We start from the raw sequence: 27,230 nt of genomic DNA, 5'->3' as shown, positions 1-27,230 counted from the left end.
TTCACATTTTTCTTCCTGCACTTCTTTGCTGCCATAGGCAGAAAGGGAGGGCTTTGCTGTAGTTGAGGGAGAAAAACCGCCAGGGAGGGGTTGAGGAGGCCAAACGGAAGGGTTGAGAGAAAGAGAGAGAGAGCGAGAGCGAGAGAGGGGAGGTTTGTGGGGGTTAGGGGGAAGCACATGTGTATGTGTTTGTGAGGAAGGGAGGCGAGGAAGCCGCCGCCATATGCTGAGAGGATTCTACATGTGAAAACCATGGGAAGCTCACATCTCCTCAACAAAGGCATGCCTCTAGGTAAATATGTGTATGGGTGTGCTTGTAGTAATGTGTGTGTGCAAACGCCTCCCTTCCCCCTTCTGTTTTTTCCTCCTCTTCACTCTCCTGCACTACACTATCTTGCGTTAGTCTCACAAGAATGTGTGTTTGTGGGCAATGGCAGAAAAATGAAACCTAGCGAGACGGGCGCGCACACGCTGTTCTAGAAAACCAAAGGGGGGTGAAGGTAGCACCGGTATACGAATTAAAAGGCCCGGCCTCTTTTTCTAGGGACCACCGCATTTTCTTCCCCTCGTCTCCCCTGGGGAGTCAGAGTCCAAGGTCATAAGATATGCCATTCATCAATTTCGGCCAAAAGAGAAACGATCCATAATTTAGGCGGCAAAGGTTTAGATATGGTAAATAAAGGACACAAAGCACAATCCTCTTAAAATTAGCTATGTGACTTGAATTTCTAAACTGGACTTTTAAGGCGCATTTGGAAACTTGATTCAACGATCTTTTACTAATTCAAAAAAGTCAACAGTACACAAAAACACTACTTTGAAATACTTTCATAATTGCACGACAAAAAACAACAGAGTAATCAACACAGCCCAGAAGATTGTTGGCTGCTCTCTGCCCATTCTGGAGGATATTGCCAGCAGATCCATCAATATTATGAAATATTCTTTTCACTTCGGCCAACACCTCTTTGACCTGTTGCCTTATGATAGTTGTTACAGGTCCAATAAAACAAGGACTTGCATACTCAGATTCAGTTTATTCCCCAGGGCCATCACCACCCTAAAAAAGCGCAAAACAGTGTAAATATAAATGTTGTCAACTTATTTGGACATTTTTGTTGTTGCTGCTAAATGTTTTTTTTTTGTGGCCGCTATTGTTCCTGGTATCCGTTATCGCACTTCTGTTATTGCACTACCGTTCTGATTTTCCCATTGGACTTTTTTTATAACTTAGGCCAGTCTCTAAGCACTTTGTAAATATTCTTGTCTATTTATCCTGAGAATTATTTAATCTTATTTTTCTCTTTAATAGTCTTTATTACATGTTAACCATTCAGTGCCATGTTTCATCTCGTTGCATACAATGTCTTACAATATTTATATCAATGACATTACTGACAGTTCATTTCAAATTATATCAACAACACCAGGTGTGACCCCCAATTTTAAATTCCCTATCCTCATCTGTAACTCTAATTTGAAATTCCCAAAAGCCATAAAACAACTTGTTGTGTTCAGCTTCCTAAGCATGATTTGAAATGTTACCCGGGTCTGGAAACTCAAACTTGTTATTCGTACGGATCTTAAATTGAGACTCTCACTTATAACTGTAAAGGCCAATTGAAACTCTAATCCAGACTTAAAACCATACTTTGAAAACACAACCCTTTTTTCTCATCAGGATTTGAGACCACAATTTGCAAAACAACACCTGGTCATTATTTGTTGACCCTTGTTTTAAACACTAATACTAATTTAAAACCTTTTAAATTGATACTTTGATCAAACAAATTGCACCCTTGCATTGGGACTGTATTTTGAAGGCTAAACTAATATCCAACCCTATTTTTCACATTAATAGAAATTCAGTTAGGAACCCTAAACCAGTACTCTCATTATATTTTGAAACCCTAACGGTCAGAAAAAGGCAGCTCTTGAGCCGCGTGCAGCTATTTATACCCCTTGTGGCTCCTTTGTTAATGGAAAATTATATGGTATCAGCTCCAAACGTAGTGGGGGATTTTGAGGGGTCCAATATGGCTCTTTCAACATTTTTGGTTGCTAACCTCAGTTTGGAAAACCTAAAATTTGAGCCCTCCATCATTCAGAAATGTGAAACTGTAACTTATAAGCTTAAAAAGAAATCATACTTGGAAATACAATATCAACACAATCACAATTGTGAACTATATTTCTTTTGGAAAGCACAAGATGGTTACCCTGGTTGAATGTGAAGTTCAATGACTCAACTGCTAGTCCAGGGGGGATCACTTGCTGCTGGAATGTCAAATATTTCCTTTCTTCTGGTCCTAAAATGGCTTGCATTGCCTTATGGACCCCAAAACAAACATTTATACTGGTTTCAAGGAATAGGAAAGCCGAGCATCAATTGTTTCTATATGTACTGTATATACGTATACTGTACACAGAGAGCAGGTTCAAGGTATTTAGTCAGAGTTGAGTTACCTTTCATATTGATGTTTTCTGGTGGACTGGTCATTCTCTCAGCAACACGTTTTACAGCACACAACTGTTCTTCAACACAGCAGAGTTGAATGTGAGCATCTTGATTGTCAGATCAGGTTTCACACTGGCATCCTATGTCACGATAAGAAAGTGATGTCAGGCTGAGATTGTGTTGAGCTGGCGCTCTGCTACCACAACACAACATTTTCTGTCTTTTCTTGGAAGCAGCGAGCAAAAAGTCATGTCATAATTAGCCTCTTAATCACAAGTGGCGCTCAGATGAAAACCTATGATTTCATTACTCAATGCTCCTTATGCCAAACAAGCCAAATCTCATCCATCTGACTTTAATTATTCATTTTAAAACACTGCCTTAAAACCCTAACCTATTTCTAAAACAAATTCAAATCTCAACTTTAAATCCTACTTGACAATCTGACCCTGTCTCAAAGCCCGAATTTAAACCCCTTACCTTTGTACCCGAAATCCCATCATGCTTGAAGTGTACTTTCTTACTCTAACCCTTGCCCAAAAGCATTCTTTAAAATCATCTGCCTTGTGAAATACTCTTTTAAAAACAGGATTGAATCACCGCCCCCAAAAAGACCTTAAAATTAAATTCTGGCCCTTTTCTTTAAGAAAAACAACAAGGGTATTCAGATAATCATAATGCAATAAAAAATCTTATGTTAAACCCTGATTGGAAACTGTTACCCCCGGTCTTGCAAATTTAATTCCTGTTATGAACAATAAATAAACCATAATTGTCACTTGAAATGCTCACCTTGAAATCTTGACTACTTTTACTCTGATGCGCTTACAACTTAGGCCAGTCTACAAGAGTGACCTTGTAAATGTTAAACATCAATTCTATTGTTATTTGATCTTTCTTTTTTCTCTTTTAATACTATTATGATATTTTTGTCTTATATATATCTATCCTGGATTGTCACGTCTGAATCCCGTTATGATTATCAATGACAATGAAGACAATGACATGCAATTAATTTCAATTAAATACACATCCTTAAGCTAAGTCTCTATAGCATAAAACGACTCACATTTGAAACCCTCTGCTTATCTTGCTACTGCTTAATCATCACACTAATCGTGGCTTAAAACCATAATTTAAAACCTTCATCCTCTCAGAATTCTGGATATTTTTGAAAGCATTAATTAAAAACTTGCCATTATAGGCTACATTATGATCCAAATACATCAATCATAACCTGGGACTGCACAATGAAACATAGTTTTGCTTTCAAATGGACTACCTACTCATAGTAGAATTTCTACCAGTGGGTCCTCAATCTTAAAGACATTATAGACTCTCAAGGAAAAAAATCCAGTGAAAAGCAGTTTACGTCCAGTGTGGTAGAAGCCACAATGTTAAGAAAATCAGAAGACAGCTATCTTCAGTGGGATCCTGAATCATGGGATTGAGATTAACTACTTGGACTGGGATGGGGCAGAGCAGTGTTAAGAATGAGAATAAGGTAATAAATTGCTCCCGCTTCATTGTATCTCTGTTATTGTAAGTTACATATCACTGCCATGTATCTCGTTAACTTACTGTATTGACTGTGTTTTGTGTTACAGGAATCAGGCCACCCATCATGAACGGACCCATGCACCCACGCCCACTAGTGGCTCTGCTGGACGGGCGGGACTGCACAGTGGAGATGCCAGTACTGAAAGACGTCGCCACTGTAGCCTTCTGCGATGCCCAGTCAACTCAAGAGATCCACGAGAAGGTGTGTCGCTTCACAAGACAATCTGACCCATACAGCTAGATCAAGGGATAATAGATCCAGGACAAGGCATCAACGTATGGGTTAGTTTGTGTTCAGTGCCACCATAACTGTATTTTATAGATAGATGTATTAACATTTGTTCATTTGTTATGTTAAAAGTTGTGTTGGCGGCAGAAGGAGGGCTGTGTGTGACATCATGAGCAAAGGAGCAAGAGCCAAAAGGGTAGTAAACGTTGTAATTCACAAGCTACTCTTAAAAAATAGCGGAGTAACGCACCATGTTGTAACGTCAGTTGAGTTAGAAAATATCAATAATGTGTTACAGTACTCATTACGGAGAGAAGTAATTGAGTTTTACGTTACTCCCAACACTAGCAGTGCAGCACCCCTGCTGACTCTGTTGTTTCAACATATTGAGCCAGCAAAAGAAACTACACATCAAACAAACTTTAATCAGACAGTTGGAATATTCTAAACTCCCAGAATTGTCTGGATCCCAAAATGTTATCTGTTTAGGCTTTTAATATAAAAAAATAATAGTAATTCAAATCTGAATATTATAAGTTTAATTATACTGGTATATTCACCACTTTATCCCGAAGCCATGAAAATACTTGTGACTTTGATACTTTAGGAGACGGATGAAGCTACCAACTAAGCTAACAACTGTTAAATCAGTTAAATAGAATAGAATAGAATATGCCTTTATTGTCATTGTTACAACATGGGATATGCTGTGACTACAAATACAATACAAAATACAAAATTGATCAACTTATCCCTGATAGAGGACCACTTCAACACCAAGCCAGATAACTAGATGTGTGAGGAGAGTAGTCAGAACCCCACCCAAACAGGATAGTAACCAATGTTCCCTCTAATTTTCCACGGGTCTGAGCGTTGGTGAGCAACGCTTGAAACAACAGTGAGCAACAGCAATCCCAAGTGTGGCAACTAAATCATTATCAAACATGTCCAAAACCTGACATCAAGTTACATTTTGCTGAGTTTCCGGCAATGCAAAATTATTTTTCTCTTTTGAATGAATTGACTCATGTACTATTGCAAAGGTTGTACGGCCTACAAAAATCGTTTGTTCTTACAATTCTTTCACAAGATATCCATTTCTTTTTATTTCCTGATATATTTTGTCGCATAAAATTAAAATCTTTGGGGGCTTATTTAGTCGGTTGTAAGATACAGAACTGTACTTAATCACATTTTTTAGTGGAAGTACAATGTTGGCAACAAGATTCACTTGATATAATTGGAAATTATTTGAATGCAACACAAACTTTTTCTTCTTTTTTCTGTTTTTTTTTCCTACTGTTTTAAAAATTCCTTTAAAAAAATCTCATTGTGTTTATTTTTTCCGAGCTATTACTTTTTTCTTTTTGTTCTGATTACTTTTTCCTACATTTCTTTCTTTTATTTTTTGTTCTATTCCCCCTTCCTTTAAGTCAGTGTGTGCATAATTTTACATAATATTTGGTCATGTTGGGGTTAAAGAAGCAAAAACAACCCGAAGAGCCGTTTAGGACCCGAAAGAGCCGGTTTCTTTTAGTGAGCCGAGCCGAAGAAGCCTGTTCCCCGACAAACTCTACTAACTTTACTCAACTTCGTTCTCCTTCGACTCGACTTCAAAATACCGCATTTCGGACACAACGTCAGGGGAACCCGTGAATTTTTACCTTAATGCACTGTAACTTTGACTTGAGTCGCTTCTTAAATAGAAATTTTGAGCCCTCATTTTTGTGCGCTGGCTAGATTTTCTTGTGCGCTGAGAATGTGCGAGCAGTGCGCGATTGCACACGCGCGCAGCTTAGAGGGAACACTGATAGTAACCACTCCGTATGCAGACGGAAAAACGAGCCACCAATGGCTAATTTAACATGTCATCTTTCTTAAATAAAGTGTTCATCAAGATTCAATTGTTTTTGTTTTCACTTGTGGAGACAGTACTTCATTTAACAATAAAGCAGGCTTAATCTAACTTGACTTGTTGGAACAATGACTACTTCCAAAATAAATGAAGGTCACCACTCGGCCATCTAATTCAATACTACTCCCTTTGGTAAATATAGATTTCATTCGATTTTCACCGTGCTTGGCAGCACTTACACCAGAGCATTTAAGTCCACTGGCCAGTCACTCCACAGAACAGAATGTTCAATTGTCAATGTCCAAATTGAAAGTGAAATAATAACTGGGCTATTTTGACCACATATTTCTATGTAGAAAGCTCACACAAAGGTTTATGTTTTTACCGTTCAAGGCAGTGCTTCCCCACCAAGGGTATTATTAAGTGTGCCAGATCTGTGCATGTTACATGTATTGCAAATACATTGCTGAATGCAAATAGTTCTCTTCTTTGTCCACAAGTGTAGAACAAACCTAATTATGCAAAGTCATGAGCATGTGCTACCTATCAATAACTAACAGTGTTAATACAAGAGCTCTTCCGTTTTAGCCAGGGCTGCTCACATTCTTTCTCAGTGCGAGCTACTCACTGTATGAGTAAGTACAGTAAAAGTCAAGTCAATTCATGTTTATTTGTGTAGCCCTTTATCACAAGGAGTCTCAAAGGGCTGCACAGACCACAGATTATTGCAAATTAGAGACTTATTACATCATCCCTGATCTAAAACCTACAGGAGGGCAAGGAAAAACTCAAAACTTCAAATGAGGTAAATTAAGAAACCTTTAGAAGGGACCGCACATGAGGTAATCCCCCTTCCAGGATGACTAGGCTGCAATGGCTGTTGCAATAACAAATAATACACAGATATTGTGAACGTAAACTATAGGTCATTCGTAAACTATAGAATAGAAGTGTGTTTTAAGCCTTGATTTAAACAGTTTCACCGAGGTTGTAGTTGGAATATCAGTGGGCAGATCATTCTACAGCACCAGGGGGCGAAATAAAACAGATATATCCAGCACAAAAAATGAAAAACATACTTATTCTTGAATGTTTTGAGGATTTTCTCTACATTACTTAGCTAAACCTAAAACTAACTAAAGTGAATGAAGATTAAATGGCAGCCTATCATAAAAAACAACCAAACAATGTTTCTTAAAGCACACCTGAATTAAAAAAATATGTTTAATGAAATTAATAAACAATATTCTAGTTCACGACGGTCTATTTTAATGGCCTATGTTTTGATCCAATGACTCTGTTGTAAATACATAATAAAACTGTACTGCAGTACTGCTGACATATTGTACTTGACGGCTAAATGGAAGTGTTTTCTAACTTTCAAAATAGCACTGAATACTCCTTCCCATGATCTACCGGTGGATCACGATCGGCATGACAAGCACCCCTGGTTCAGCCACACCACCCAGGGACTCGGTGATACCCAGCCATTTGAATACATTAATAAGTCAATTTCAACCCATTACTTGGCATAAAAACTAATTATACTACTTGTACTTAGTTTACCCATTTGAAATCAGGATAACCAGTACGCCAAAATACAATTTAACTGCCATATGTACTCTCTCTTCACCCCCTTTTCAACGAGTGTCCTCAGTAGGTCACAGTACAGCACGAGCAGATGGCGCTCCTGTTATCTCACCAGAAAGCAGTTGCTTTGACATGTTAATTGAAACGTGTGCTGTTGACACTCCGGCAACGCTATAGGTGAAGTTGGCAGCGCCAGACAATTCAATCACAGCACAAATCCAAGAACGTCAGACTTTAACACAATGTTTCATTTCCTTTTCTTGATCATTTGATCCCCTATATTGACAGGCCATATTCTCCCTTTCAGTACTGCATTATTGAAACATTTAATAATGATGATCATCTAACACTTGACACCATTAACAGGACACACAGGATTACTGCAAAAAAACAGTAAACGGATGTCAAACTAAGTTTGGCTCTGAGGTCAAATCCAGACTTTCTGTTCTCAGGCGGCCCAGATAAGCCTACCAAAGTTTTTCAGTATTATGCTTTATCGTTCAGTCTACTTTAGTAGACTACCTTACATATTATCACCATGGATGACATGGGATCTTTTTAAGCATTACACATTTATCACAAAAATGGGAAAAAAACATTTTTGTGTTTGGCATTGCATGCGTAACTCAAGGGTGTCCAAACTTTTCAGAGAGCGGGTTAGATTTGGTAAGGTGAAAATGTGTGAGGGCCCACTATTCAGCCTGGCATTCTTTGGGCAGTCTTTAATAAATTCAACCGCCGTAGAAGGTTTTCCATGCTTGGCAATCTGTGTCGCGACCTCGTAGCTCGCCTTTTGACTCGCAGGGTCTCGTTAAAAAGCGCTGCTGGGCCATTAAAACAGCTTCCAGCTGCTTCAACTTTTCACACATTCATTTCCAGTTAGCCGGCAGTGCCTCTTGATATTATATTATTTGAAAACAGCCACAGTCTCTTGACAAATTATGCAGGCACAGTTGTTTCGGATTTCGGTGAAAAAATACTCCAATTTCAACTTGTCCTGGAAGCGGCGGCCCTCACAGTCAACTTTTCTCTTCTTATTTACAGTCATCACGTCAGAAATGGGGTGGGCTTAAATTCTCACGGATGGCCAAGAGCAAATTGGCCAAAGGGCTATTGTCAACATGTGGTGAAATGGTGATTTTTGTTATTTAAAAAAAAAAAAAAAAAAAGATGATAAAAAATATTATATATACAGTGCATCCGGAAAGTATTCACAGCGCTTTTTCTACATTTTGTTATAGCCTCATTCCAAATTGTATCAATTTAATCTCTTATCTCAAAATTCAACACAAAATACTCCATTATGACAATGTGAAAACGTTTTTTTTTTTTTAACTTTTTTTGAATTTATTAAAAATAGAAAACTATGAAATCACATTTACATAAGTATTCACAGCCTTTTCTTAATACTTTGTTGATCCACCTTTGGCAGCAAATACAGCCTCAAGTCTTTTTGAATATGATCCCACAAGTTTAGCACACCTATCTTTAGGCAGTTTTGCCCATTCTTTGCAATAAGTCTCAAGGTCAATCAGGTTGGATGGGAGACGTTTGTGCACAGCCATTTTCAGATCCATCCAGAGATGTTCGATCGGATTCAAGTCTGGACTCTGGCTGGGCCACTCCAGGACATTCTCGGAGCTGTTCTGAAGCCAATCTTTTGAGATCTTGGCTGTGTGCTTTGGGTCGTTGTCCTGCTGAAAAATGAACCTTTGCCCCAACCTGAGGTCAAGAGCGCTCTGGAGCAGGTTTTCATCCAGGATATCTCTATATATTGCTGCATTCATTTTTCCTTCTATCCTGACTAGTCTGCCAGTTCCTGCTGCTGAAAAACATCCCCACATCATGATGCTGCCACCACCATACTTCACTATAGGGATGGTATTGGTCTGGTGATGAGCGGTGACTGGTTTCCTCCAAACATGGCGCCTGGCATTCACACCAAAGAGTTCAATCTTTGTCTCATTAGACCAGAGAATTTTGTTTCTCATGGTCTAAGAGTCATTCAGGTGCTTTTTGGCAAATTCCAGACGGCTTCCATGTTCCTTTTACTAAGGAGTGGCTTTCGTCTGGCCACTCTACCATACAGGCCTGATTGGTGAATTGCTGCAGAGATGGTTGTCCTTCTGGAAGGCTCTCCTCTCTCCACAGAGGAACGCTGGAGCTCTGACAGAGTGACCATCGGGTTCTTGGTCACCTCCCTGACTAAGGCCCTTCTTCCCCGATCGCTCAGTTTAGAAGGCCGGCCAGCTCTAGGAAGAGTCCTGGTGGTTCCAAATGTCTTCCATTTACGAATAATGGAGGCCACTGTGCTCATTGGGACCTTCAGAGCAGCAGAAATTTTTCTGTATCCTTCCCCAGATTTGTGCCTCAAGACAATCCTGTCTCGCAGGTCTACAGGCAGTTCTTTTGACTTCATGCTTGGTGTTTGTGCTCTGACATGCACACTCAACTGTGTGACCTTATATAGACAGGTGTTTGCCTTTCCAAATCATGTCCAATCAACTGAATTTACTGCAGGTGGACTCCAATTAAGCTGTAGAAAGATCTCAAGGATGATCAGTGGAAAAAAGATGCACCTGAGCTCAATTTTTAGCTTCATGGCAAAGGCTGTGAATACTAAGGTTCGATCTCATGACCTCAGAACTGTGCCGCACACATGCTAACCACTGCCGTGCTGCCCACCTAAGAACTTGCATTTGTTTTTTACATATTTAGAAAATTAGAAATGTATGGTGGAAGGGATAAAATAATCGGGGCGGCAGTAGTTCAGGAGGTAGAGCGCTCTTCTTGGGATCAAGGGATCCCAGTTCGAATCCCGGCTTGTCCGTGTTACATGTCGAAGTGTCCTTGGGTAAGACACTGAACCCCTAATACCCCCAATAAGCAGGTTAGCGTCTTAAATGGCTGCAATACAAGGCCGCTATTGGGAAATGTGAAACACACTGTAAAGCGCTTTGGGAAGTCATTTTGACTTGTAAAGCGCAATATAAATGCAGATCATTTCAGATCATTTCAATAATCACACTGGCCAGGTCAAGCCCACCAGATATGAGATACCGTGATAAATGGAGCTCACTGGAGTGGAATCTCTGGTTGGAATATTGCTTGTAGAGTTAAAACTACCGATTATTTTCATAATCGATTAATTGGTCGATTAATTACTTGATGAATTGGATTGCTTAAGACATTTTTAATTTACTCCTCTTTATTCAATTATTGAAGTTTAGACGGATAGACAACTAGCGTATAAAACGACAGACCATTCCATAATATTAAACAATAAAAAAATCCAAGTGTTTGTCAATTAACTTGACAATATACGAAAATACATATACATGTATGTTACACATCAAATATGTATGATACTCTTTTCCTACCACATTATCCAGATCATAATTTTTTTTTTGACTTATCATTCAAATAAAAAAAGAAACGGCAATACAGGTACACTTTAATATGATACTCATTCCCATAATAAAATGATAAAGATTATGCATAGGAATCTGCCCCTTGTATAGAGTTAAACATATTATTATTATTTACTTTTTATCTACTACTTTTTATACTACTTATTTTTTTGTCTGCACCTCTGCAGCACTAAAATTGTTAAATTTGTTTTATTATGAAACAGTCATAAGTACAAAGTTAAAACTTTCAAGGCAATTTTGTTTGTAATGAAGCAATATAAAAATAAAAGACTTTAGAAAAAAAATGGTCTTGGCGCTTTCTGCCGGACGAAAGTGGTACTTCAACTCTCAGTGTACACTCTTTTTTTTGCGTTCATTTAACGTACTGGTAACTTAGTGCAGTGATTTTCAACCACTGTGCCACGACACATCAGTGTGCCGTGAGAAATAATCCAATGTCACTTTTTAAAATTTACAACTTTATAAAACATTTATGAATCATTTTCTGCAAATATTATGTCATTGTCAAGTGTCATTTTCGGTTAGTGGTGTGCCACAAAATGTTTCCAATGTAAAAAACATGTCCTGGCTCAAAAAAGGTTGAAAAACACTGACTTAGTGTCTCACAAAAGATGTGATACAACCAATTGATGATCTAGTTAGTTGCCAATGCTTTTACTAATCCATTTCAATCGAATTTAATTGAATAGTTGTTGCAGCCTTAAAGTTTGATTAAATGTTGTTTTCAAAGAAAAATGGGAAACGTCAAGTTGAAGTCCACGTCTTTATTTCATTATAGATATTTTTATGTTGAACAACTAACCAGGTAATTATCAAAGATCTATTGAACAATTATTCCACTTAGAGACGCAGCTTCTTTCATATGAAATGGTCGAGCTGAAAATTAAACAAGGGGGTTGCCTCAACATAGGCAAGATTTTTTGACGTTTATTTGAGTGTTTCTATGTTGAATTAGTCAGCCTCATTTAATGTTGGTTGCAGATTTTTTTCAATGTGGCATCAATAAGGGAAGAGAAGATTTTGATTTTGTTTGGCCTGCTCGTCTGCGTTTCCATGACATCATTCAGGAAGTGCAGGCAACCGAAGCAGGCAGGTGTTTTTAAAACACAGGATATTGAGAGGGCACTGGCAACAAATCAAGACAACGCCGTTATCCTGTTATAGAAAATTGAAAAGCATTCATCTGGTTGATACTTGATACAAAATGCGATCCTGTAGCAATTCTAGCATTTTGTGGGTGCAGGTGCTGAATGAAGCTGTGGGAGCACTGATGTATCACACCATTACTTTGATGAGAGAAGACCTGGAGAAGTTCAAAGCTCTCCGCATCATAGTGCGCATCGGTAGTGGCTACGACAACATTGACATCAAATCTGCGGGTGAACTTGGTGAGCATCCTTTTGTCTTTGGCTGTTCGGACACTCTGTAAGGTTGATATTAAATCTATATATGTCTGACATTCCTTCAGAATCTATCTACAACCATCATTGGAATAATTAATTCCCTGTCTTTCACAAAGATGTATCTTCACTAGCCCCAACCACAAATTCAGATATTTACTGTGTTTGTTGAATAGGGATTAGACTCTGGTGTTTTCAGTTGGGTTTGGCCAAATTTATAAGAAGTACTGATAAGGCATTTGATTTTGAGTACTGTACACTTTTTGGACACTTGGGTTAACAAGCTGAGCCTTTAGTGAAACCAGGGAGCTCAAAGACATAAAGTCGTTCCATGGGATAAAAGTTTGAGGCCCCTCCCTCAAAATTAAAGTTTAATGTCAGAGTGAATCATGCGAGTTTAGTATGGATTATACCACCTTGCTAACTAGGCATCTCTGTCGAACTGAGGAGTAAGGTCAATTGAATGCACCATGCACATAACTTTCAGTAAGCTTTTGCCTTTTATTCAAGTATGTTAAGCATGTTTTATCGGCTTGACCATGGCTACTAAAGGCAACATGAGAGTGTGTGCAATTTTTTTGACGACACGTCACAAGAGTATGACTTGAATGGTTTCAGACACTAAGCTGTCTTTTTATTGGAGTTATAATATTTCAAATAGATTAACTGTTTTCTTAGTGACAGTAGGTTGTACGTTAATTTAATGTTATCATTAATTAATTTGCAGATACACTTTAAATCAACATTTTAATCAAACACAACTGGATGGGGTTATACTGTGTTTCCAAAAGAAATATGGGGACCAAGTCCTGTGCTGTGCGACTAAATACATGAACTCCAACGGTGCTTTTAGTGAAAAAGATTTTTATAGACTAGAGGTCTTTGTGCATCCTGGAATGAAATTCTTCAGGTTTCCCAGAGTATCCCGGAAGCATGACCTGGTAAAAACTTTGTGTAGACTAGAGCCCTGTTAGATTTGCTTCATTTCAGGAGGCACATGGTTCAGGTCACCCAGAGTATCACAGAACCATGACCTAATTCATGTGCAGAAAGTTAAAGGTTAAAGGCTGTGAATACATGTATTTGAATCTGAATAGTTTTATAATGTATATGATTTCTCAACTCCTCAACTGTGTGTGGTGTCCTAAATCTTTCTTTTATCTACTGTTATAATTTCACGAGTAGATTAATGAATTGTTTATTTTTTATTAGTTCCTTTTTTCTTTATCTTTATTTAATTTTGTGTAGAAAAATAATTGTATTTGTAGAATGTTTTTATCAGATTTTCTTGTGTAAAACCTGATGTACCACAACCAGACCCTGCTCAGGAGTCACCAAATTTTGAAGTTGAAAGTAATTTTTTTGTCAAAGATTAGTGCGATGGGCTACTCATTTGATATGCATTTCTAAAAAACATCGTATCATGTTGTTACTAAGGATTTATTGTCTTATTACCAGGTTGTAATTATTAGAAACCGGTTAAAATAGTCAACCCCTAAAACATCTGCCTTGTAGAAGGGCACTGAGTTATTTACATATATAAAATGTATGCCATTTTCAAACTAATATTGGAATAATTGGTCATATAATTAGAGACACTGATCATGGCTATGATTCCACATGCCAGTAAGAAATAAAATCTCTAAGAAAATCATAATGACCCATCACTGCTTAACTATTTGCAGTACTCAAATGTTTTAGCAATTTACTGCAGGCACCACATTGCTGACCCGTTCCCTAACTCTTCTGGTCCCCAGGTATATTGAGTGAGACACCCATGCTTCAGACAAAAGGACATGGATAATATTGTACGAAAGCTCACATTTACAACGGTTACGTAGAATTAAATTAATCCCTGAATGATATTCCATTCGAAGGTTTTTGTAGCATTGATCACCAAAAAACTGAAAATTGGCTCAGGATTTCATAAAGCTGTAGCTAAAATGTCCCACTCTATTCCAACAGGAATTGTTGTGTGTAACATGCCAGCTGCCTCAGTGGAGGAAACAGCTGACTCCACGCTGTGTCACATCCTCAACTTGTATCGCCGCACCACATGGCTTCATCAGGTTTGTAGCTTTTGACTTTTAAAAACACTGAAACATGGCATAAATCACTACCTGCTACATTGACAGGCTCTCCGAGAGGGTACGCGAGTCCAGAGTGTGGAGCAAATCCGTGAGGTGGCATCAGGAGCGGCGAGGATCAGAGGGGAGACGCTGGGACTCATCGGGCTAGGTCAGTCAAGATGCAAACTTTAGTGGGGGGAAAGGACAGAGCCCATCAAACAATAGTAAAAATATGCTACAAATTAAAAAAAGTGAAAGATAAGTCCGGCTCGAAAGACCAAAATGGCCAGTTTTAACTTTTGTAGACAGTCAAAATAAGGTGAGAAGACATCAATGGATTTTAAACTTGCAAGGAGAACATAGAAAGAGGTCCTTAGATAAGAAAGTTCAACCCGTTCTAACCTTTCCTTTTGCTAAATTTCCTAGTTTACAGTAGCAGATCTAAAAGGTGTGGGTATCCAAGAATCGCAACATGGCAGATAGTGATAATAATGTATTAGGCAAAACAACAAATAGCCATGCACATAAATATTCTTTGCAGGTGTCCAATTTTAAAAACAGAATAAACATATCAGTGAGTCCTGTTATATTTTATACATGCAACATACTTATTTCAAAGCACAGAGAGGTTTATAAAGCACTAACACAGTGTAACATCTTCACGCAACCAATAACTGGTGTCTCAACTTAAATCATCTTTACATGACACACATTAAACATATTAAGTCTCATATCAGGCAAAATGGGCATTCTAGTAGAAACCGATGTAAAATAACACATGGCAAATAAACATGCATGTTTGTACTTTTACATGTCTTGCTGATTAAACTTACTTTCACATTAACCCGCATTGAAGGCAAACTTTGCGTCAATATTAACAAAACTGGCTGATTTTTAACTACAACAATCAAGAAGCAGAAACAAACTGCTAATTTCAGATTCCCTTTTCATGCAATACAGACAAGGCAGATGCAGTCAAGAATCATGGGAATATATAATACCTGAGAACATCAATTGAAAAGAACAAAAAACATAAATTTCATCCAAAAACAATCACGTTTAATTCAAAATGAAATCCACTCTATATATGTGACTTACAAGAAGTCATCTGTCGCCAGTCACATATTTTTAAAGTTGCGTGTGTGTGTGTGTGTCTGTATCTGTGTGCGTAGGTCGTGTGGGCCAGGCTGTAGCCCTACGAGCTAAGACATTTGGCTTTAACGTCATTTTTTACGATCCTTATTTGGCTGATGGTGTGGAAAGATCCTTGGGCCTTCAAAGGGTCACAACACTACAGGTATTTTTTTGACATTTTACATGGTATAATTATCAAAATGCATGCAAAATGTGTCTCTTCTTTTATGTTATCGCAATGAGTTGTATTTCCCATTTGTGTCAAATTGATTGTAACTGAAAGCCCCAGTGAGTGATATCTGATCAATAGTTTGCACTCTTGTTGAAAAAAACAGTGCCACAGCAAGCAGCAAGACGCCAAACATTTTAGGTATGGATTCCACTACGTAAAAAAATACAAATTTCTCTACTAATGATTTTTTTTCTTTTTTAATAAAAATTAATAAATGGTACGATAGTTCATGTATTTTTGCCTAGTATTCAAAACAATGTTTTTTTTTAACCGGGTAAAAGTTTTTTGTACCACTTGAAGGCACTAAATATTACACATAATCCTTACAAGTGAATCAGTTTGGGTCATAAGGTTTGATGACATTAAATAATATGAGGTGTTCTAACTAAAATTAACGGTTTTGTGTCATATATTAAAATCGAAACGTGGCTCCAAATCCACACCAAGCGAAACTGTGCTACAAAGTAAATACTGCAAAATTTTACTTCCTTCTGAAACAAAACTAAATGCATGTATTTGATAATGTGATTTATTTTACTGTGCTATGCTCGCTATCCGTGTGCAATTGAGGATATTTCCTTGGACAGTCATGTGGTTCACCTTTGACTTCACTTGCAGAGATTCAATTCAATATAACAATTGACTAGTTACCATAAGGGGGGTAACTAAATCTCATCCATCCATTGTCTTCCGCTTATCCGAGGTCGGGTCGCGAGGGCAGCAGCCTTAAAAGGGTAGCCCGATCGTCCCTATCCCCAGCCACCCCCTCCAGCTCATCCGACGGGATCCCGAGGCGTTCCCAAGCCAGCCGAGAGACATAGTCTCTCTAGCGTGTTCTGGGTCGCCCTCGGGGCCTCCTGCTGGTGGGACATGCCCGGAACACCTCCCGAGGGAGGCGTCCAGGAAGCATCATTATCAGATTTCCGAGCCACCTCAACTGGCTCCTCTCGATGGGGAGGAGCAGTGGCTCAACACAGAGTCCCTCCCGGATGACTGAGCTTCTTACCTTATCTCTAAGGGAAAACCCAGACACCCTACAGAGGAAACTCATTTCGGCCACTTGTATCCGGGATCGTGTTCTTTCGGTCATAACCCAAAGTTCATGACCATTGGTGAGGGTAAGAACGTAGATCGACCGGTAGATCGAGAGCTTTGCCTTTCGGCTCAGCTCCCTCTTCACCACGACGGACCGGTACAGGGTCCGAATGACGGCAGACGCTGCACCGACCAGTCTGTCGATCTCCCGTTCCACCCTACCCTCACTCGTGAACAAGACCCCAAGATACTTGAACCCCTCCACTCGGGGCAAGATCTCACCCCCAACCCGGAGGGAGCCGACCACCCTTTTCCGACTGAGTACCATGGTCTCGGACTTGGAGGTGCTGATCCTCATCCCGGCCGCTTCACACTCAGCTGCGAATCGCTCCAGCGAGAGCTGAAGATCACGGCCTGAGGAAGCCAACAGCACCACGTCATCTGCAAAAACCAGTGACGCAATGCTGAGGCCCCCAAACCGGACTCCATCCCCACCAAGGCTGCGCCCAGAAATTCTGTCCATAAAAGTTATGAACAGAATCGGTGACAAAGGGCAGCCCTGGCGAAGTCCAACCCTCACAGAGAACGAATCCGACTTACTGCCCGCAATGCGGACCAGACTCTGGCACCGGGCATACAGGGACCGCACAGCCTGGATAAGACTGTGCGGTATCCCATACTCCCGAAGCGCCCCACCACCCCACCCCACCCCCGAGGAACACGGTCGAATGCCTTCCCCCAGTCTACAAAACACATGTAGACCGGACAGGCAAACTCCCATGCACCCTCAAGGACCATGCAGAGTGTGTAGAGCTGGTCCAGTGTTCCACGGCCAGGACGAAAACCACACTGTTCCTCCTGAATCCGAGATTCGACCTTCTGGCCGACCCTCCTCTCCAGTACCCCTGAATAGACCTTTCCAGGGAGGCTGAGAAGTGTGATACTCCTATAGTTGGAACACACTCTCCGGTCCCCCTTCTTAAAAAGGGGAAACACCACCCCAGTCTGCCTGTCCAGAGGCACTGTCCCCGATGTCCACGCAATGTTGCAGAGGCGTGTCAACCATGACACGGCCACAACATCCAGAGCCTTAATGAACTCCGGGCGGATCTCATCGACCCCCGGGGCCCTGCCACCGAGGAGCTTTTTGACCACCTGAGATGCGAGAGCCCAATTCAGAGTCCTCCGACTCTGCTTCCCCAGAGAAAGACGTGTTAGTGGGATTGAGGAGGTCTTCGAAGTACTCCGCCCACCGATTCACAACGTCCCAGGTCAAGGTCAGCAGCGCCCCACTGGCACTATACACAGTGTCGATGGCACACCGCTTCCCCCCCTAAGACGCCGGATGGTGGACCAGAATTCCCTCGAAGCCGTTCGGAAGTTGGGCATGGAAGCCGAGTTTTTGCCTCGGCAACCACCGAAGCCCCATTCCGCTTGGCCAGCCGATACCTGCTTCTCGAGAAGGGGTCGGGAACCTTTTTGACTCAAAGAGCCATAAAGGCAAAATATATCAATTTTATTTTGGGAAAGAGCCACACCATATATTATGAGACAAATTTACTAAATTGCTAAACCCGCGCCCCAGACAAAAGCTTAGTCTTCAGCACATTTATTTTTGATGATTTGATAAAAATTATGAAAAGAGAATAATGCCAGAGCCCGTGTCCCAAAATCAACAATCATACCACTTTAAACTTGTCTCTTTCTTGCAATTACTCAAGATCGTTTAAACTCATTTTGACCCTTTTTTTCATACATATTGGTTTAGAAACCAGATGTAAGCAGTTATTTTGTAAAAACGTCACAACATTCTGCAAACAGGGAGCCTGATGTGCTTATCTATGGCGCAGACGGCGTAGGGCGAGAGATGGGAGGGAGTGCTTGCACTTTTTGCATAGCTCCACCCATCCCTCCCACTCACCCAATCAAAAAACTTTAAGTTCTCTTCCGGTGTTATGGCGTATTTACAGTTTGTTCTGTGGATTCATCATAAGGTATCTGAACACTGAAGACAGATAATATAGTGATGTTTTATATAACGGATTATTTAGCGTTGTACAGCCAGAACGAGTTTTTTTTTTTTTGTGTGTGTGTGTGACACCTCGACTGTAAATTGTAGTGAAAAACGTGCCCTATATATACTGCGAAGTACTGCTCAATTGTTAGTCTTGGTTTGGCTCTGCGTGTATCTAAACAGGATTAGTAGCTGTTTTGGACGAGATGGAGAAAATTTGCATGCAATCAAATTTGTCTCTGAGCCACAGGTTCTCATAGTAAGAGCCACATCTGGCTCGCGAGCCATAGGTTCCCGACCCCTGTTCTAGAGTCTCACAGGCCAGGAAGGCCCGATAAGACTCTTTCTTCAGCTTGACGGCATCCCTCACCGCCGGTGACCACCAACGGATCTGAGGGTTGCCGCCGCGGCAGGCACCGACTACCTTACGGCCACTGCTCCGATCGGCCGCTTTGATAACTAAATCTAGGTTCACAATTGATAAAAATCTGATATTTTTTGCGCAAATGCGACTCGTTACCGACCTATTAAATTCCATCAGAACGGCACTTATCTGGGTTTTTTCACACCAGACCTATGCTACTAACATATGTGGTCCTAAATCCAATACATATTTAATCTTTTGTAATGAGACTGCTGTGTGAACTGTTGAGACGCGTTTATGTGACCTGCATTGTGACTCGGCAGGGAGATGTAGCTGCCACTGCCCCACAAAACGCCACAGTCGGAATCCTGGCTGTCTTTCTTCTTAATCTTCTTAAAATGATACAGTTGTACATGTGCTGCCTCCAGTACCACACTAACTTTAAAATGGCTGTATACGCTCTGCCATTAACATCCACAAGTGCTTTTGCAAACACCGAGCGCAATCCGTGTAACGTCACGTGTCCTCTTCTGCGCATGCAAGACACTTGTGGCGTACACACAGACATACATGATCACATTCAAGTCACATTAACTTGGAAATTTGAACGATGTCACAAAAATACCAGATTTCACCAAAAAATAAAACAGCAGTAAACCATGCCTGTTTGAGACCAAGTCCAAGGCTCAAGCGACCAATCTCCCTTCCTGTCAATATGAAAATGAGTTTGCAAAAAAGGTCAGTGGGACAGGAGGTCAGCTTGGGAGCGCCCGAGCTTCTCCTGAGCCGCGTCCCCCCTGCATTACCAACCACTTGGAAACCATTATGGGAGGGAATGAACCAATCATGTGTGGATGTCGTCTTGTGTTATTGAACGTGAATTCCTACAAAGGGCACTGCAGCAAAGGAAAACTCAGTTTAAAAAAGGACGGACATGTTCATTGATGATTACAGGCATAGGGTAATGACATTACCTTTGTTTTTCTATTAAAACCGTTTTGAGGGTTTATTATTATTTATTATTTCTAATGAGTGTTTATCTCATGGTTACCCCCACAGGATCTCCTTTTTCACTCTGACTGTGTGTCGCTTCACTGCAGCTTGAACGAACATAACCACCACCTCATCAACGACTTTACCATCAAGCAGGTTCTGAAGGCAACATTCTTTGACTCCAGCTTTCTCCAAGCAAAAATAAGAGTGGACGGGCGTGTGTTTTTGTAGATGCGCCAGGGGGCCTTCCTGGTCAATACGGCAAGGGGGGGTCTGATGGATGAGAAGGCCCTGGCACAGGCATTGAAAGACGGAAGGATACGGGGCGCTGCCCTGGACGTTCACGAGACAGAACCTTTCAGGTAATTTTTTTCAGTCATTACAATTTGTTTGATAAGGCACTTTAGAAATTATTATAGTAATATATAAAGAAGATAAACTATTTTTTAAATATTTACACTATAGTTGAGGACTTTGTTAGTTTTCTTTATAACTTTTGAGAAGCACTATCATTAACGTTGTATTAAAACACAGCCCTGGAAATAACAGGATTCAGCCCTTTTACTGTATGTGTTTACCTTTGTAGTTTCAGTCAGGGTCCTCTGAAGGACGCTCCCAACTTAATCTGCACCCCTCACGCTTCCTGGTACAGTGAACAGGCCTCGCTGGAGATGCGAGAGGAGGCGGCCAGGGAGATCCGAAGAGCCATCACAGGTAAAGAAAGTCTTGATCCCCAGTTTACAGTTCCAAGAGGTGCAATCAAAACAGAATGTGTCTGTTCTCAGGTCGTATTCCGGACAGTCTAAAGAACTGTGTCAACAAGGAGTTCCTGAGTCAGAACAACCACTGGACAGCAGTCGAACCACCCAATGTTCACCCAGAACTTAACGGAGCCTACAGGTGAAGGGACACAGTCACCATCAATATTGTAAAACCCAAGAGCATTTGAGATTGATCAAATTTGTACAAAAACACATCTATATTAAAATATACAAAGACACTCAGCTCTGCAAGTCGCAACATGAGCCAAGTATTTATGATTTACAGTATATGTCAGCAATAGTTATACTCTAAAGGCTAAAAAATCAACTGTAAAACTAAAAGGTTAGATCCTGACACAGGCTTCAAACCCACACTTAACACCCTAATCCCGGCTATAAAATCTCAATGTAAAAGACAAACCCTCACTTTACACACTGGGTCACAATTAAGGGTTTGGGTCATTATTTCATTAACCTCCTGGGTCATTTGGGCATCACTGAAGATGCAACTATGGACAGCTTTCTCCACTGCTGACTGTTTTGGCATAAGTTTGGGCTGTTGCAAAGTTGGCACCCGCCCATTGCTTAAGGTTCTCGGCCCAGTTCTTTCTCGGTCTTTCTCTCCTCCTGCCCCTGAAGTTTGACCTAGGTCAGTCCTAAAGTGACGTGATCACACAACTAGTTTTCGTCTGCACACATTTGACGACAGTTCTTTGTACGGTCCAATGTGCCCTCTTATGGTGTTGTGCAATGTTCGTTTGTCACATGCGCTATGTACCTGATGCTTAGAAGTTTCCTGTAGCCAGTAAAACCCAATTTTAAAACACTGTTTTAAACACTGCACATGAAACTCTAATAGGAACCCTACGTGCAGACCGCATCTTTTTTTTCTTTTTTCTAAATACCAATTGGAATCCTCAACTCAGACCCCTATTCTGTCTGAAAACCCCAACTTGAAACATTAGCTAATGCTTGAAAAATTGAATTAAAACCCTATCTCTTATTTGGAAATTAGATTACTCACCGCACCCAAAACAGGAACACGGCACTTGGTTCAATTGGAGTATTCACTTTACCTACTCTCTTCCTTTGCTAGGTACCCGCCTGGGGTTGTGAGTATGACCGCCGGCGGCCTCCCGCCCCCAGTGGAGGGAATTGTGCCCAGTGCGGTGCCAGTCGCGCACCCCCTACCACCGGCAGTCGCACACCCTCCACACACCCCATCGCCCGGACATAATACGGTTAAGCCACCAGAGGGCGACAGAGAACAGCATCCAAACGAACAACTGTAGTCCAGAAGCACAGCGGGAAGACAAAACCCGATAAATAACTACTGATTCCAAAATGTACAGGACATTGGCAACCGGTCGCTTGCTGACACTTAGAAGAAAGCGAAGACAATGACAGTAATGGCCATGAAATGCAAACAAAGAGGGTTGACTGTCATTTGTTAAAAGGCAAAGAAAAATAATCATTTTCACTGTAGGGTCACTATTTATGTTTATCACACAACATTCTTTCGGCATCCAAGAAAAAAAAGTAAGTTCTGTACATAAATTGTACCAGTCACGAGCTTAAAGACAATATTACCAATCTCTTAAAAGCCAATACCCATTATTTTACAAGGGAAAAAAGATCAAGTTGGTTCAAATGAAACTCTAAAATAATCATTTTCACTGTAGGGTCACTATTTATGTTTATCACACAACATTCTTTCGGCATCCAAGAAAAAAAAAAGTAATTTCTGTACCTTTAATTGTACCAGTCACAAGCTTAAAGACAATTTTTCCAATCCCTTAAAAGCCAATACCCATTATTTTACAAGGGAAAAAAGATCAAGTTGGTTCAAATGAAACTCTAAAATACCAGGTTTAAAAGTTGGGGTTCATGGTTTTAATCTAGTGGCCAGAAGATACAGGAAAAACATGTTTAATCTGATTGAATTTTTTTTTACTTTACAAGCCATTCTGAAACAGAGGCAGCTTTTTAGCGCACCATCTCAGGTACTCTAATAGTTGTTCTACGTTTAACCCCATTACCTGCCATTTAGTGCTTCTTTATGTCACCTTCAGCCGCAACGTGAAGTGCTTGGACTTGCTCTCTTTTGTACAAAAGCGTGCAATTCTAAGATTGCATCCTTGTATAGTTTGTGTCAGTTTTTTTCTGATGTTGAGAAACCGGGAAGTGATACACTGTACTGTAGCAAATTTTAAAGTGCATGGTGCCCGCTGTTACAGTGCGTTCACCTACCGCAACCCTGTTAGACCATACTTATTTCATGTTATTGTGGAAATAGGGGCACCAGCTCGTTTCGGTGTTTTGTTTTTTAACTAAGGCTGAACCTCTGATTTGAAATCCTTAAAACTTGAACACTTGGATGTCGCCCCAAACACTACTGCAAAAATACAGCTGAAGCCCAAATTTGAAACCGTAACCTGGTCTTAAAATCATGATGTCACACCCTACCTGACTTGGCTGTAAAACCTAGATTAAAACTTTCACTTGTTAGAAAACTTAAACCGGGCTTAAAACTATACCTTCAAAGTTCAAATCCAAAACATAGGCTGAAAACCAACTGGTTTAAAAGAGAACGTTTGAACACTGAACCTTTTTGAAACCTTAAATTTAACCATTACTAGCACGTTAACTCATCTCATTAGCCGTACCGCTTATCCTCATTAGGGTCGCGGGGGGGCTGGAGCCCATCCCAGCCATCTCTGGGCAGTAGGCAGGGGACACCCTGAACTGGTTGCCAGCCAATCGCAGGGCACACAAGGACAGACAACTCATTGGCCCATTACTCGTTTTTGAAATATTAATTTCAGCCCATGTTCGATTCTAGAAACCCGCCTTGAAATTTGAATTCACAACTGTAACCCTGGTTTGATATTTTAGCCGCACCCTAAAATATGTAAAGAAATAAGAGTTGCCATTATCTTCTTACATTGCATGTCAAGGCACATTTATTTGTATAGCCTTTGATCACAAAGAGTCATAAAGGGATCCACAGACCGCCATTATAACATCCCCTGATATGAAACCTGTATCCCTAATGACTCGCACATTAAGCACATAGTGTAAAATGTTGATTTGTATTTCTTTTCTTTAATAGTTTGTTGACATTGCAGAATTTCACTAATACCAGTTGGGTTCGCAACATACCATCTTTACAAAAAATGGGGATTAGCCGTTATAGTATGTATCTTTTTGGTGATCCAGGGCTTCCGCAAAAAAGACAGCAGTTCAGCACAAGATTTGCCTCCTTCAAATAACATCAAAATCCCCAACTTCCTACTTTTAAGCATTTCTTTTAGAGCACCAGAGTAAATAGCACAAACACTCCCTTTAACATTTCATGATGGGTCCTTACTAAGTGTAACATCTGGCCACCCCTGTGCTCTTCGTGGTCGTATGTGAACATTTTGTGGTGATGTTTTCTGCCTGCATGTGTCAATGTAACTCTGGATCTGTGTCTAAATAGCAGCGCTGTGAATATGGGTGATGGGTTCCTGGAGGCATTGTCACTACATGTGTGAACAGAGGGTCTTGGTTAAAATGAGCCCTGGTGCTTTTGAGACAAGTGTAAAATTACTGAAATTTGTAATGCATGGCACTAGATATTCTTGCTCTACGTATTAACAAGGGTAACAATAATTGTCTGATTTTTCTTGTTAGTTTAGGACTACCCAAACTCCACCAAAATCTCACACCAAAGCTATATATGAAATACAACGCAAGCAACATAAAATTTTATTGGTCAAGTCAATCATAGTATCCCACGACGATGTGCATTTTGGACTGAAAAGGAGTTGCACTCCTGGGCCTGGAAGTTTGGCCAAATGACTGTGCTTGCGGGACCCCACTCCAGATCCAGCACTTTGAGTAGTAAACAGTTCACTGTCGCCTACCTGATCTCTGTGACGTTGAGGTAGCGAGCGTAGCGACCAGGGATGGACATTTCAAAATGACCATATGGTATTCTTCAACCTGAAATGAGTGCCAAGTTTCTACTGGGTCATTTTTTGTGTATTTTCTAAAGCTTTAGAATTCTGCATTGAGTTCCTGTGGACTGCACATTCCTCACAAGATGCCTGTCACCATTAATATTTCCTCAAACAAATGCACAGATGCTATTAACCTGTTGCTATCAACAATGAAATTCCTTCCCTGGTAGTGACACACAGTTTACTGTTACTGACTTATTTGTCTTTATGGTTAAGTAGTAGGTGTAGCAATATACACTACATATATAGTCTATATTCTACAGTAAATATTTTTGGTGAAAAACCCTGATGAAAGATATGTTTGTGACTGTATGCATTTGTATGAATTATTTTAAAAGAAAATAAAACTGGATGATATGGTTTTATTGGTCAGTGTTCTCATTTAATTGGAAATATATATCCAGAGGAAATAAAAATGCAGTGATTATCAGTGTTGGGAAAAACATGTTAAAACAAACTGACACAAAATTATTGGGACAAACATAAGCACAGAATTTAGGGTAAAGTATCACTAATTTTTACAGTGATTGCAAGACAGACTTGCCTATACATATTAAAATGGTTTTGTATTTTATCCTCACAAACAGTAAATAAAAATGTCAAAAGTAGGTTTGGGATCTTTTGGGGGGTTGGTTTTACATGCAGTTGGTCACACAGGCACATTAAGCTATTCGTTGGACCAGAGACACATGTATTGGACAGTTTTGGGTTGTTTTGGTGAGTTGAATAAAAATATGATTCAAGGCCAAAAAGAAGGTAAGAAACCAAAACCATACTTCCATTAAAAGCAAAATAAAAGCAAAGCAAGTGTTTTTATCTGGAATTTAAGTATGTACAGTATATATGCTTGTTTATTAGTGTGTGTGACCATCATCTTTCACAGACAGTCATGAAGGTTACCCTAGATGTGAAAAATGCCAAATAAGATGACTCAACACTTTTTGTTTCGATGACTCTGCATTTACCCCCCAGAAACATTCGACTCTCCCTGGGCCAGAAAAACATTGACTATCAACACCGTATTTTACAGGCAGTCAGGTAGGTTACTCCAGATATGGGAAATGCCCCAAAAAGCTGACTTGGCATTTTTGGTTTGCTGACTCAGCAACTTTCCCAGGGAAGACTTTCTATTCTCTCAGGTCTGAACAATTTTGGCCAGATCACAATATTTCACAAGTCATCAGGAGGATCACTCTAGAGGTGAAAATACTCAAAAACGGACTCAGCAGTTTTTCCAGAAAGACATTCACCTCCTCCGGGAGAACAACATTTAATTGCAACACAATGTCTTGCAGACAGTTAGAAGGGTTGACCTTCTTGTGGAAAATAATAGCAAAATAACGTCAACTCAACACCTTTGGTTTTGCTGACTCAGTATATTTTAACAGAAAGACATTCTACTCTCTCAGGCCAGAACAACATTGAATATCAACACCATCTTTAACAGGCAGTCCGGTAAGTTACCCCAGGTGTGACAGCTGCCAAAAAAAGCTGACTCGGCAATTCGGTTTTGCTAATGCAACAGCTTCCCCAGAAAGACATTCTACTCTATCAGGGCAGAACAGCCCAGCATCACAATCGTTTACAACCAGTCAGGTCACTCTGGAGGTGAAAAACTCCATCTTACTCTATGGGTTTTCCATTCTCATGTGCCAATGAGCCTGCCTAAAAGGGAAATATAACCCCAAAATGGTTTTGCATCTCAAAGCGGGTGATTCTCTCATGCCTTACAGCCATTTTACTTTGTAATAGGTTCAATTATGACGCATAAAATACATTTAAAAGCAACTTAGTAAAGATTGGTAAAACAGCTGAGGAAATGTAAAAGACTCTTATCACATGTACTGAATATCGCTCAAATCCTTTAGCTGCCTATTGATGGAATAAGTCGAGATAGAACACACGAAAGGCAATATTCATCATGGTGTAGCACCTTTAATGACCCACCTCCACCCAGGTTACCTCCGACCAGTGGAAAAGGGTTACCAACAGCTGGAAAGTCAAAAATGCTTTTTAGCTAAAAAAATAAAAGGCCGTGATCGCAATGGGAACCAGATGCAAGCAAATAGTCGTTTACTCAGCGTCTCAAAGGAAGGACTGT

General features: G+C 40.2%; 1 protein-coding gene and 1 long non-coding RNA gene across 3 annotated transcripts in view; one reads left to right on the top strand and one right to left on the bottom strand.

Annotated features, from left to right (window-relative positions):
* Positions 1-146: 146 nt before the first annotated feature.
* Positions 147-25,491, top strand: LOC148359343 (C-terminal-binding protein 1). The gene is made up of 11 exons (XM_088344576.1): positions 147-292; positions 4,066-4,220; positions 12,367-12,511; positions 14,489-14,592; positions 14,659-14,761; positions 15,765-15,889; positions 20,431-20,520; positions 20,596-20,726; positions 20,951-21,078; positions 21,150-21,264; positions 22,222-25,491. Exons 1-11 carry the CDS (start codon positions 253-255, stop codon positions 22,415-22,417), a joined length of 1,332 nt encoding a protein of 443 aa, XP_088200702.1. The 5' UTR covers positions 147-252; the 3' UTR covers positions 22,418-25,491.
* Positions 14,446-27,230, bottom strand: part of LOC148359340 (uncharacterized) — a 58,595-nt gene continuing 45,810 nt past the window's right edge. For both annotated transcript variants that reach the window (XR_015851412.1, XR_015851411.1), the window contains exon 6: positions 14,446-14,778. This is a non-coding gene — a long non-coding RNA (uncharacterized LOC148359340). The remainder of the gene's footprint in view (positions 14,779-27,230) is intronic.

Source organism: Urocampus carinirostris, chromosome 9 (genome assembly GCF_059441175.1).
Source record: "Urocampus carinirostris isolate Australia breed hairy pipefish chromosome 9, RoL_Ucar_1.0, whole genome shotgun sequence".
NCBI classification, from domain to species: Eukaryota; Metazoa; Chordata; class Actinopteri; order Syngnathiformes; family Syngnathidae; genus Urocampus; species Urocampus carinirostris.
This window is presented reverse-complemented; position numbering and strand designations above follow the sequence as displayed.

Bases quoted from the DNA above. Each gene is read 5' to 3' on its own strand.
- LOC148359343 (XM_088344576.1), top strand. From the start codon at position 253: ATGGGAAGCTCACATCTCCTCAACAAAGGCATGCCTCTAG. The intron at 12,512-14,488 runs GTGAGCATCCTT...CTATTCCAACAG, and splicing joins CAAATCTGCGGGTGAACTTG to GAATTGTTGTGTGTAACATG. The intron at 14,762-15,764 runs GTCAGTCAAGAT...CTGTGTGCGTAG, and splicing joins GCTGGGACTCATCGGGCTAG to GTCGTGTGGGCCAGGCTGTA.